Source organism: Leptonotus elevatus, chromosome 21, assembly GCF_054856555.1.
Source record: "Leptonotus elevatus isolate MCC_2025b chromosome 21, RoL_Lele_1.0, whole genome shotgun sequence".
NCBI lineage: Eukaryota > Metazoa > Chordata > Actinopteri > Syngnathiformes > Syngnathidae > Leptonotus > Leptonotus elevatus.
Window position 1 is genome coordinate 14,826,834 of NC_141259.1, and position 12,514 is coordinate 14,839,347.

At 40.8% G+C, this 12,514-nt stretch overlaps 1 protein-coding gene across 4 annotated transcripts in view; it reads right to left on the reverse strand.

The window, feature by feature from the left end:
- The window catches only part of LOC147156076 (cadherin-7), a 153,712-nt gene that overhangs the window by 87,694 nt on the left and 53,504 nt on the right, over positions 1 to 12,514 (reverse strand). For all 4 annotated transcript variants that reach the window (XM_086066223.1, XM_086066224.1, XM_086066225.1 and 1 more), the window contains one exon: positions 7,327 to 7,925. In XM_086066223.1, the coding sequence (XP_085922349.1) occupies positions 7,327 to 7,578 (252 nt within the window). In that variant the 5' untranslated portion in view covers positions 7,579 to 7,925. The remainder of the gene's footprint in view (positions 1 to 7,326; positions 7,926 to 12,514) is intronic.

The following is a 12,514-nucleotide window of genomic DNA, read 5'->3' on the forward strand; positions in this document are numbered from 1 at the left end:
AACATCACATTGAAAGGACATCAAATCTTCCTGTACTGATTTCTACTGCCACCCATTTTGACAGCAAGTGTACAAATATGACTAGTACGGGAACTACACTCCATTAATTTTACAACACCTCTGTAGCTATGATATTGCAAAAAGTAAAATCATCAGAGTGGAAAGACACCAAATGTTACCCTCTTTCTGTATTTGCTCTGTTGATTTCTAACCCAGCAAATGCTAGCACTAGAATTAGAATTAGCACTGGGGAACCACACTCCATTCATTTGACAACACTCTTGTCGCTCTGACTCTGCAACACGTGCAAACTTCGTCCTGGAAGGACAGCAAACGCCGCCTTCTTCCTGATATACTTCTTGTCTTGTATTTCTACTGCAGCCCATTCAGGCGGCAAATGTACAAACATCACTTGTATGGGAACTACACTCCATTCATTTTACACCACCTCTTTTGCTATGATATTGCAAAAAGTACAATAATCATTGTAGTGGAAAATACACAAAATGTTGCCCTCTTTCTGTACTTCCTCTGTTGATAGGTAGCAAATGCTAGCACCCTAATTAGCACTGTGGAACCACACTCCGTTCACTCTTGTCGCTCTGCCTTGTTGCAACAAGTGCAAACTTCGCATTAGAATGACAGCAAGCGTTGCCCTCTTTCTGATGTACTTCCTGTCTCGTATTTCTACTGCAGCCCATTTAGGCGGCAAAGTAGTTGGAAAACAACTTCCAGGTAGCATGTGCGTTCTCTGCAGGCGGTTCGGTCAAGCAGCGGCTAATTTAGCCACAAAGCCCCGCCGGAGAAACACGTGCACCATGCGAGCGTTTCCCAGGTGGGATCATGTTGGGGACGTCCGGAGGGGACGCACGCTCACCCCGCGACCCGCGTGCGCCTTTCAGTCACAGACGTGCGAGCTCGCGCCCCCCGTGGCGACGTGCTCATGCTCGCCGCTCACGTCCTCGTGGGAAGAGGCTGTTCCGGCGAAGAGGAGTTCACTACTTGAATTTGAATTCAAGCGTTCCGCGGCATCCCGCGAGGGTTGGCCATTCAAATAAATTTGCTTGATCAATGGGCGGGAAAATTAACATAATACTGTACATCTTTTGATGGCAGAAAAACAGAGCTGGAGAGCCACAGCCTGAGGCTCAGAGCTACACTTTGTCACATTTGCATGCCAACTGTCATGACTGAATAAATTGTAGCCTTTTTTTTTATAATTAAAGATATTAAAAATAAATATATATATATCGGGGTCAAAATGAGTGCGTTAATTTTGAGTTAATTTAAAATTCCTTTCACACCACAAATTTGTTTTAATGCGCGATACTTGGAAAGCCTCTACTGGGGGAACATGTCCATGTTCAAATTTTGCAGTAATAAATGTAATAATAATGCATCTATCAAGAGGTCAAGTTGTATATTACAATTTTAAAAATGTGCAGAATTTCACAAGTTTTTTCATGTTAAAGATGAAATAGCTCTTAATAAGAAAAGAAAAAATGTCACCAATGTCTTACAAATGCAATTATGCCATCTAGTGGCAGAAAAATTACCTAAACACAAATCAATATCGCGCTTGTTTTTTTTTTTTATAGTACAGTACCTTTTTTTTTCATTTTAACTCCATTTTATGAATTATTATGAACTTAGTATATCAATGACTAACAGACGCAGCCATATTTCTATTTGTTTACCATTTTTGTCCACTTTTATGTTAACAAGAATATGAAAACTTTTACTGTACATTTAGAGCAAATATAAAATGTGTGATTAATTGTGAGTTAACTATTGAAATCATGCGATTAGTTGCGATTAATCATTTTAATCACCTGACACCCTTATAACTAACCACTCATACTCTGTCCAAACTGAAGGAATCCTAAAATATTGACACCCTAACTTCACCAGGATGGGGAACCTCACTCTGTTGACTTTACGTCCCTTTGTAACGCAAGTACAAATACTTGGGAACCACACTCCAAATTTCCGTCGCTTCATAAGCACTAAGCAAATACTTTCCCCCCCCCCCCCCCCCCTGCAGCCCATCTAGGCCCTAAACAAGTCGGACCTAAACTCCATTTCCTTGTTTTCTCTCACTTTTGATTTCTCTCAAAATTCCATCCGCCGTCAGCCGCCACTTTTGACAAATCTGCATGGTCACGCTGGAATTTTCCAGTTTAGCGCACTCCAATTATTTTCTCTTGACATTCAAAGAGTGGACGAGCGAGAGCGAGCCGTTTAATTTCCTCCGGCTTTAAATGAGCTTCTTCTTTCTTTCTTTTTTATTAGTCATATGAAAAGAAAAGTCATTTTCGAATGCCCTTACATGCACGCGGCGGCGCGCTACAAGGTGAGGCGTCTTTTAGCAAGCCGCTAAGACACCTTCAAAGACTGCAATGGGAAGCTTTCGACTTTTAAAATTAAAAAAAAAAATCACATCAGGTGACGTCTTGTAGACTTCCAGAGCTGAAATCAAATGCAAAATTAAAATGGCTCGTGCAAAGCAACTTTCAAGCCAACGGCTCGCCAAAAGCGCGCTAATCACGTAAAATGTTTTCTAGCGAGCGCTTCACGTCGTGCGTCAGCGCTGTGTCATGATTCCGGTCCGCTGGCCTGACCCGGCCGGCGGCGCGGCGCCAAAGCGTAATGAGACATTTGCGAGCAAAATTTGGAATGTGACACAACGCATTAAAGGCGAGCAGCAGGCTGCGCGGCCGGCCAAAGTCGCCGCTTCTCAATTCCGCTGGATCGCTGACACTGACTGCCTGCTGACAGTTTGGACACAAAAAGTGTTCTGCCGCAGCCAGCAGACACGGCGCTCGTGGCTCACTGCCTGGAAATTGATGCAAATTACAAATGCATGGTTTTGAAAATGTTTCATTTCTCCTTTCTGTGGCGTGTGGTCGACCGAAATCAACGATCGAAACGAATGAATGCCATCAACCCGTTTTGAACATTAGAAATCCTATAAGGCGCATAAGCAAGCTAAATAAGATGTTATACACGCACAACCAAACAAAACCAACATTTCAAGTCCAAAGATTTGAGTGTTTGCCCCCCGAAAAGGTGATTCTACCCCCACCCGGCATTCCCTGCAAACCGATGCATTTTTTGCACATTAGAAATCATAAACAACGGAAACCAAAATAATTTCCATGAATGCAAATCCCCACTAAACAAAAATCAGTGACACAAAAGAGTTGACATTTTGCCCCCCAATGAGGCATTTTGCAACTCTAACTCTGTTTGCACATTAGAAATCGTTTAAGATACAACAAAACACAAGTCCCAAGACAATCAAGTGGTTGAGTAACATTTTGATAGGATGTAACCCCACTACCCGCCCAGGCTCCCAAGATGGCGATTTCTTTCCCCCACGTTCCCCGCAACCCGATGCATTTTCTGCACAATAGAAATCATAAAGACGAGAAAATGAGATGAGACCGCATGAAACAAAAATTCTGATTTCATATTTTGCTGCCCAGCGAGGCAACTTTTTTTCCTGAATTATCTGCAATGTATATTAGAAATCAGAAACAGCAAGAATCAAAATTAGTTTACGTGCATTCAAAAGGCCAAGAAACAAAAATGACTGACAGCATTTGAATGAGAGGAATCAAAGGGTCTGACGTGTTTCCTTCAATGCACTTTTTGCACATTAGAAATCGTAAAGTGAGTTTTCATCTATGTGGGACCTCAGGAAATGAAAATTACTAAGACAGCAATCACTGAAATGATCGAAACGTTTGCCCCCCCGACAAGGCGACTTTTTCCTGCATTGTCTGAAAATTATAAGGAGGAACGTGTACACAAAAGAACGGCTAACGCTGACAAAAACGCCACACGGGGTTTAGGACCACAGTTCCGACACAAAAGTTTTTCCCGTAGAGACCCCGAACGAGAAACGACCTCTAAATGAACCCTCGTCGGGATGCGTTCCTACGGCAACCCTGCGGCGAGAAAGAGAAGAACAATCGGACAGTCAAAGAGATCCCAACCAATTCCATCTGGAGCCGCTAATCCGGTTCAGAGCCGGCTAGGAAATGGCTTTGCCGGAGAGCGGAGCCGCCCCGGCCAAGACGGCGCGCGCCAACGCCGCCGATCAGCCCGCAGATGAGCGGAAAGACGGAAAAGTAATTTGATAATAAGACCAGAAAATTCTGTGTGCGGGGGGGGGGGGGGGGGGGGGGTTTGGAGAGCCTTCCATCTGGAGCACCTGCTGCACGGCCATTTCGTCCTAACGACTTGACGACGGGCAACAGTGACACAAGATGGACGCCGACCACACCTTGGCGCAAGAAGTGAGGGGCCGCACCACACATTTCATACCGATACGATAGCGAGCAAAAAAAAAAAAAGGCTGGAGGTTGTCTTGTAATTGCCGTTTGTTTGTTTGAGAGCCGGACTCAACAGAACACTTCTAAATATATTGTCGCAAAGGTTATTTTAGCAGCGGGGAAGGGTTGAAGATCAAATCCATAAAATTCTGGTGCAGATCCGGTTGCAAAAAGACGATTTTTTTTTTTTTTTTTTTTTACAAATTCCTTCATTTGTAAGTAAATACTGCGAAACGTTTAAATGGATACTTGACTCCTTCAAACAGTAAGAATTCATGTGATAATTTTTAGAGGTATCAAATTTAGTACGTTAATTTAGTAGTTAATTTAAAATTCCTTTAACGGCACAAATTTTTTTTACGTGCAATTAATGACCGCCCCTTACTTGGAAAGCCTGTATTAGGGAAATTCCAGTCATAACGAAGCAGACACGTGCACGTCAAAATTCAGCAGTAATACATTTAATTATAACGCATACTTTTTGTGCAGGCTAGGGTCAAGTTGTATTATACAATTTTAAAAATGTGCAGAATTTCACAAGTTACTTCATGTTAAAGATTAGGTAGCTCGTAATACGAAAAGAAAACTGCATCGAGCTGTCACCAACGTCTTACAAATGCAATTATGCCATCTAGTGGCAACAAATGACCTCAACACAAATCAATATCACATGTTTTTTTTTTACAGTACAATACATCTTTTTAACATTTACATGTAAATTTAACTCAATTTTATAAATTATTATCAAATTACTGCATCAATGACTTAATGATGCAGCCATATTTCTATTAGTTTATTTTCTCCCACTCTGTTAACAAGAGCATGAAACCTGAGAAAAAAATTGTGTACATTTTATTGCACATTTAGAACAGATATAAAATTTGTGATTTTAATCGTGAGTTAACTATTGAAGTCATGTGATTAATTACAATTAATTACTGACAGCCCTAATAACTTCAGTACTTTTCATGTACGATCACATTTTGCCGACTGAAAATGAAATCGCGTGAGCTCGGGGCTCAGTAATCACAGCTCACCTGTTTTCTGGGTTGGGTCATGTGACGTTCGCAAACTGAGCCATGATTGGTCGTCACCTGAGCTTTGAGCCTCAGTGGACAACAAGTGGCAAAATGAGTCATCAAATTAATTGGAGACAAAATATGAACTTATTACTGCTGAAAATGGCTCAATGAGTCGCGTATCCCTTTCATGGCCGTCGCAGGAAATGTGCGCAATTCGGTGCGACTCAAAATTGAGATTGGTGAGCCTTGGTGGAGGTCACAGCCGCTTTTTTTGTGTCATTTTAATATGCATTTAACTGCAGCTGATGATTTCTGTCATCTGTTGGTCCCCTTAACAGAACAAACAGGGCCAATAAAACCCCAAACAATCCGTACCGATCCAATAAATATCCGGCTCTGCTGTTTTTTTCTCTGTTGGCCGCTGCCTTATTTTTAGAATTGGCAATAAATGGAAGCTTCTGCACAGCTGGCCGCAGAAAGTCACGGCCCAATAACATTACATTGGTTACGCTCCCATATTTGATTAGATTTTTTTTTTTAAAGAGCCAGTGCGGGTTGTTAGGGTTGTCTCCACGGCAACCTCCCGCATGGAGTCCTGAAAGCAGGGTTTCGAGTTTGCAAAGCATGCGGCGGGGATTTTTCTTCGGCGCCCGCGACCCGAGGACGCGCTTTGACAACAGCGGTTGGTTCAACATATGTCGCTTAATGCGGCATTGGTCACGTTTGCGTGCGCGCGTGTGCTCAACAGCGTTAATCTTCCATTTACACCTCGATGGGTTGAAACTTGCCAAACGATGCATTACGTTCCTTGGCAGAACACCTGCCGGTCAAAGGGGACGCCGGTGTGCACCTTTGGTGATGGATGACGTTTGCTTTGATCGTGTCGTAATAGTAAACACACGCACACGCACACACATATGAACACGTTATCGTTTGCCACTCATAACCGACGTGTCTACCAAATTTCAAGCTGCTTTTAGTGAAACTGGCTTTTGGGGGCTGAATTTTCTAAACGTTCAATGTCTTTGAACAAACGCTAGAACTGGCCAAAATGGCCGTTTCAAAACAAAATGGCAGACTTACTGTGTGTTCATGAGACTTTTTTTTGCAGGTCGACTTGTGATAGACATGTCCGCCAAACTTTATGTCGTTAAGGGAAACCGGCTTTGGGCGCTATGATTTGTTTAACTGTTTACAAAATGTCTGCTTCAAACCAAAATGGCGGTCTTCCTAAATCATTCTGTGCTTGCCTTCTTGAGGTTTTTTTTTGCCAGCCTATTCATGATAGTCATGTTGTCAAACCGGAACTGGCATTTTTTCAAATCATTTAAGGAACCTGCATCTGTTTTTGAACTGGACACAAATGTCTGTTTCAAGCCAAAATGGATTATTTTCTTTCGTTTCCACGAATTTAACAAAAATAAAACTTTTTTTGTAGGTCAGCTTGTGATTGACATGCCTACCAAATATTATGTTATTATGTTCGGCTGAATTCTCAAAACACTTAAAAATCAGTAGTGAAAGACAAATGAAGCTTCATGAAGCACTTGTAATATTTTTGGACTCCTCTAGATGGCACTCTTGATTTAGATGATATGGTGGAAATTCAAAACCATTTCCATTGCCTTTATCTTTAAGCCAAGAGCACCATCTAGAGGAGTCCCAAAATATTGCAAGTGCTTCATGAAGCTTCATTTTCCCATCATTAATCGAGGGTAATTGCTCAAATTGCTGCGTCAAAACCAAATGACGCAGATTAGCTTTGTGGGGGGGGGGGTGGTCTTGAGACTTTTTTGGGGGTCAGAAACCAAATTTCATGTGGCGGAAACAAACCACGCTTCGGTTAACTTAAAATCCAGACGTGATCAAGTAAAAAAAAAAAAAATTGTATCTATTTTTGCACATAATGTGCTTTGATTAACTTCCAGCTCGCAAATGCAAATCCAGAGCAAAAGTTCACTCACCTTTCCGACGTAGAGCGGCTCGTTTCCCATGAACTCCTCCAGCACGAAGAACTGGTTCCATACCCAGCTGCGCCTGTGTCTGTGCAGGCCCCCCCAAGGGGGTGCACCTGAGCGCTGGAACTCGTCCCGGTCCCCAGAGCCCTCGCCCCCGTCGGGCCCCGAGCAACCCCCCTGTCGGATGGGAAGCAGGAGGCCCAGGAGCGCCAGGAGAGCCAGGGCCCCTCGCACGGATGAGCGGCACCGCGCCATCATCTGCGCCACCCCCACCCGCCTGCCTTCCTCCCCGCGCCGCTCCAAAACGCACTCAGGCCAGAAGAGGAGCAAAAAAATAAATAAAAAAATATATATTGGAGAAAAAAAAAAAAAAAGCTAAAATGTCAAAACCCCTCAGGGTTTTTATCCTCACAGTCCCGAGCTCGTTTCACCACGGTGCAGTCAAGCTCGGCATTCTGCTGTGCGCCTCCTCGTTTTTCCCCGATTGGAGACTAAAAGCGAGGTAATTCCTTCCACTCGGGCGCCGGGGAGTTGACATTAAAGGTGGCTAACAGGGTCAGTGGCGGCCCAGAAGCTTCTCCGCGGTAGGGTCCAATAATTGGCACCTATCGGAGCACAGGGAAGACAAAAAAAAGACAACGGCGACGTCAGCAAAAGTGGCCTGTGTGACCGCGCCAAGTAATGTGATTACTGGTGCGCCTGTAATGTGATTACTGGCGCACCAGTAATGACATGCTTTCACTAATCGTATAGAAACTCAAAAGACAGTCAAATGGGTCACCGAGCCAAGTTGAAGTGTAAACAGATGAAAAATGATGAGAAATTGGCTTGAGAAGGTTTCCGTGCGCTTGTGCAGCGCACGTCACAACAAAAAGGTGGCGCCATCATCTTTTATTTTACACTCGTTTTGGGAAAAGGAACAACACGTTTGACCGTCTTAATCAACACGACTTACGGTTGGAAGGATGACATTTTGGCGTTTTATAGCGAGTCATCAAAATTTGCCACCATGCTCCGCCCACATCACATGACATTTTTGGTGTCATCCATCTGCCCTCGACACAAAATTGGGATACATCTCTTGGAATGAGCCCAAATGTACCTAAAATTGCCGCTACAAACCAAAATGGCAGACTTACTAGCTTCTTGCGAGTTTTTACTCAACTCAACTTTATTTATAAACTTTGAAACGAGCATTGCTGTATACAAAGTGCTGTACATGGAACATGAATCAATCATGCAGTAAAGATAAAACATTTGCATTCACAAACATCAGCCGGACAATGATTAATTAATTAAAAAGTTAATTGTATTTTATAGAATGATTCTATTCAAGGATCAAAGAAAACTATTAAAACAGTCTTTAATGAAAAATATACTTTCTATTTGATTTGACATCAATTCCGAGATTTAAATTAAGTAAATATCTGTTACAAACTCTGAAGAAAAAAGTAGAGGCAGAAGTAGAAAATGTGATTAATCGCGATTAATCGCATTGATCGATTAATTAATTACGGCAAATTGTGTGATTTTTAAAAAAAAATATTTTCATTTAACCTTTATTTAACTATGTAAAAATGTTAGATAACTAATTCTCATTTATAAACATGACCTGGACAATGATTAATTAATTAAAAATTAACTGTTGTATTTTATAGAATGATTCTATTCAAGGATCAAAGAAAACTATTAAAACAGTCTTTAATGAAAAATATACTTTCTATTTGATTTGACATCAATTCCGAGATTTAAATTAAGTAAATATCTGTTACAAACTCTGAAGAAAAAAGTAGAGGCAGAAGTAGAAAATGTGATTAATCGTGATTAATCGCATTGATCGATTAATTAATTATGGCAAATTGTGTGATTTAAAAAAAAAGGTATTTTCATTTAACCTTTATTTAACTATGTAAAAATGTTACAGAACTAATTTTCATTGATAAACATGACCTGGACAATGATTAATTAATTAAAAATTAACTGTTGTATTTTATAGAATTATTCTATTCAAGGATCAAAGAAAACTATTAAAACAGTCTTTGATGAAAATATATACTTTCTATTTGATTTGACATCAATTCCGAGATTTTAATTAAGAAAATATCTATTACAAACTCTGAAGAAAAAAGTACAGGCAGAAGTAGAAAATGTGATTAATCGCGATTAATCGCATTGATCGCTTAATTAATTACGGCAAATTGTGTGATTTAAAAAAATATATATTTTCATTTAACTATGTAAAAATGTTAGAGAACTAATTCTCATTGATAAACATGACCTGGACAATGATTAATTAATTAAAAATTAACTGTTGTATTTTATAGAATGATATTATTCAAGGATCAAAGAAAACTATTAAAACAGTCTTTGATGAAAAATATACTTTCTATTTGATTTGACATCAATTCCGAGATTTTAATTAAGAAAATATCTGTTACAAACTCTGAAGAAAAAAGTAGAGGCAGAAGTAGAAAATGTGATTAATCGCGATTAATCGCATTGATCGCTTAATTAATTACGGCAACAGCACAACTACCACCAATTATTATCAATCTTGTTTCTTGTTTCGCGTTTCGTGTTGCGGGGGACCTGCCACCACCTTAACAGAGGAAACAACGACAGGAGCGCGTCCTTGACCTGGCGTCGCAAAGGATCATCAGAGGCCGCCACGCTAACGAGCATCGGGCGTGCGGAACAACAAAGGCCAGTCATCGGACTGCCAATTATCTGGCCGCACCCCAGCAAGGTCACCATTTCTGCCACGGCGACACTAACAAGTCACGTGATCTGCGCTCTCGCGGGTCAGATTAAAAATAAATCGCAGGCGTCAGCGCCGCCTCTGACCTCCAGCCGGACACTCGGCAGCACGCCGGCCTTTGTCTCAGCGCCTCGGCCGCGCTCGTGTGACAGATTACCCAGCACGCCTCAAACGCGGGGCGGAGGAGGAGGAGGAGGTCGCGGCGTCTTGACACAAAAGAATCCCAGCAGGCCCGAGCGGCCCAGTTGGGAAGAAGGTTGGTTGGCCACGTACGACTTCCAAGGCGACACATGCACTTCCGCCGGCATCCTTGCGGCGAAGAAATGCCACGTAAACGGCGGGAGGTCATGTGAGAGGAGACGTCGGAGAGCTGGACTGGCACGCAACACGGGTGACCTTAAGCGCCTCGCGTGGTTGGACCTGCGATGGCACCAAACACCGCAACTCTCTCTTGAATGCAGCGAAGAAGTCAAAAGAGTGGCAACTTCCGCGACTCTGTTTTTGTTTCAACTGAAAACAGATTTAAGCGAACATTTCGGTTATATTGAAAGTGTGGAAAACTTGTATTAAACCTATTTATTTGTTAAAATTAGGAGTGTTAGTGTGTTAATTTTGAGTTAATTTCAAGTTCCTTTAATGCCTTTTTTTGTTTTTGTTTTTTTGTTATTTACGTGCGATTAATAAACGGCCCTTACTTGTAAAACCTGTTCTGGGGGAATTCCTGTTGCAACGCAAAAAACATTTTGCAGTACAGTCATAAATTTAATAATAATGCATATATTTGTATTTTTAAGTTTTAAAAATGTGCAGAATTTCACAAGTTACTTCATGTTAAAGATTAGACAGCTCTTAATATGAAAAGAAAAAATGCACTGAGCTGTCACCAACGTCTTACAAATGCAATGATGCCATCTAGTGGCAGATTATGACCTCAACACAAATCAATATCACACTTGTGTTTTTACAGTACAGTACATCTTTTAATTTTAACTCAATTTCATGAATTATGAAATTACTGTATATTGACTAAAATTTGCAGATATATTTCTATTAGTTTAACATTTTAAACTAAAGTATGAAAACTTTATTGTACATTTAGAACAGATATAACATTTGAGATTAACTCATTCACTGCCATTGACGGCTATAGACATCAAAAATTCAATTTAACTATTTCTATTAGTTGAAAAAAAATTCTACTTTTGTCCACAAGAGTATGAAAACCTTGAATTTTTTTTTAATTGTACATTTAGAACAGATATAAAATGTGTGATTAATCGTGAATTAACTATTGAAGTCATGCGATTAATTATAATTAAAAATGTTAATCGCCTGACACCCCTAATTTGTAATAATATTTTCTTTTTTTAATTGGGGGCATCAGGTGATAAACATTTTTTTAATTGCTATTAATCACATGACTTCAATAGTTAACTCACGATTAATCATTAATTTAATATGTGTCCTAAATGCACAATAAACCTTTTTTTTTAGGTTTTCATACTCGTGTTAACAAAAGTGAACTAATAGAAATAATTCAAATGAATTGTTGACGTCTATAGCCGTCAATGGCAGTGAATGAGTTAATCGTGAGTTAACTATTGAAGTCATGCGATTAATTACGATTAAAAAAAATATTTTAAAAAAACTTTTAAAGTTCACTTTTTTTTTTTTAAGTTTCAGGATCGTAATATTTGTATCATGATATCATTTGCGGCTACTGCATTGCAAGCCACTCAGTGATGGCTGCCTCGGTCAAATCCGCACAAATAAACGGTCAAGCTGTCGTTTATATGAATCAAGTCAAGCCAGGCCGCATGACATTTTGATGGCTGAAGTGGAAAGTGGGGCAGATGTGCCTGCGGGGCAACAGGAGCGTTGAAGGTGCAGCACAGTACGGAGGTGGGGGTTGTGTGTGTGTGTGTGTGTGTGGGGGGGGGGGGGGGTCTTGTTCGACATGCGCCAAATATCTCCACAAGCAACTCGCGCAGCGTCCTTGTCGGCGGCATGTGCAAACATCAAATAAAAAATAAATTTTTAAAAAAAACATCTGCTAACCGTGAATATTCCAAGCCAAACTAGAGGATGAAAAGATGAGAAGGATTTGGAGTTTGGCTTTCCTTGTGAAGGAGAGGGTAAAAAAAAGAAAAGTAAACAGACTCACATCAAGCTTGTTTTACAGCTAGCACACGATGCAAAACGGCATTGATGGGATAACTCGATAGCATCGACAGTCGTGGATATTTAAAAACAGTACACGTCGCCAGACATAATACTCACAGAAAGCATTTATTCTTTATCCTCTGCGATGAACGACTAACTCACTAACATTAGTCATTCGTCGCAGAGGATAAAGAATGTATGCCTGCGAGTTGTTAAATGGACTGTCTGCAGCGTTTGTGTTCCGATATCCGTTGCTTAATGGATAGCAACATG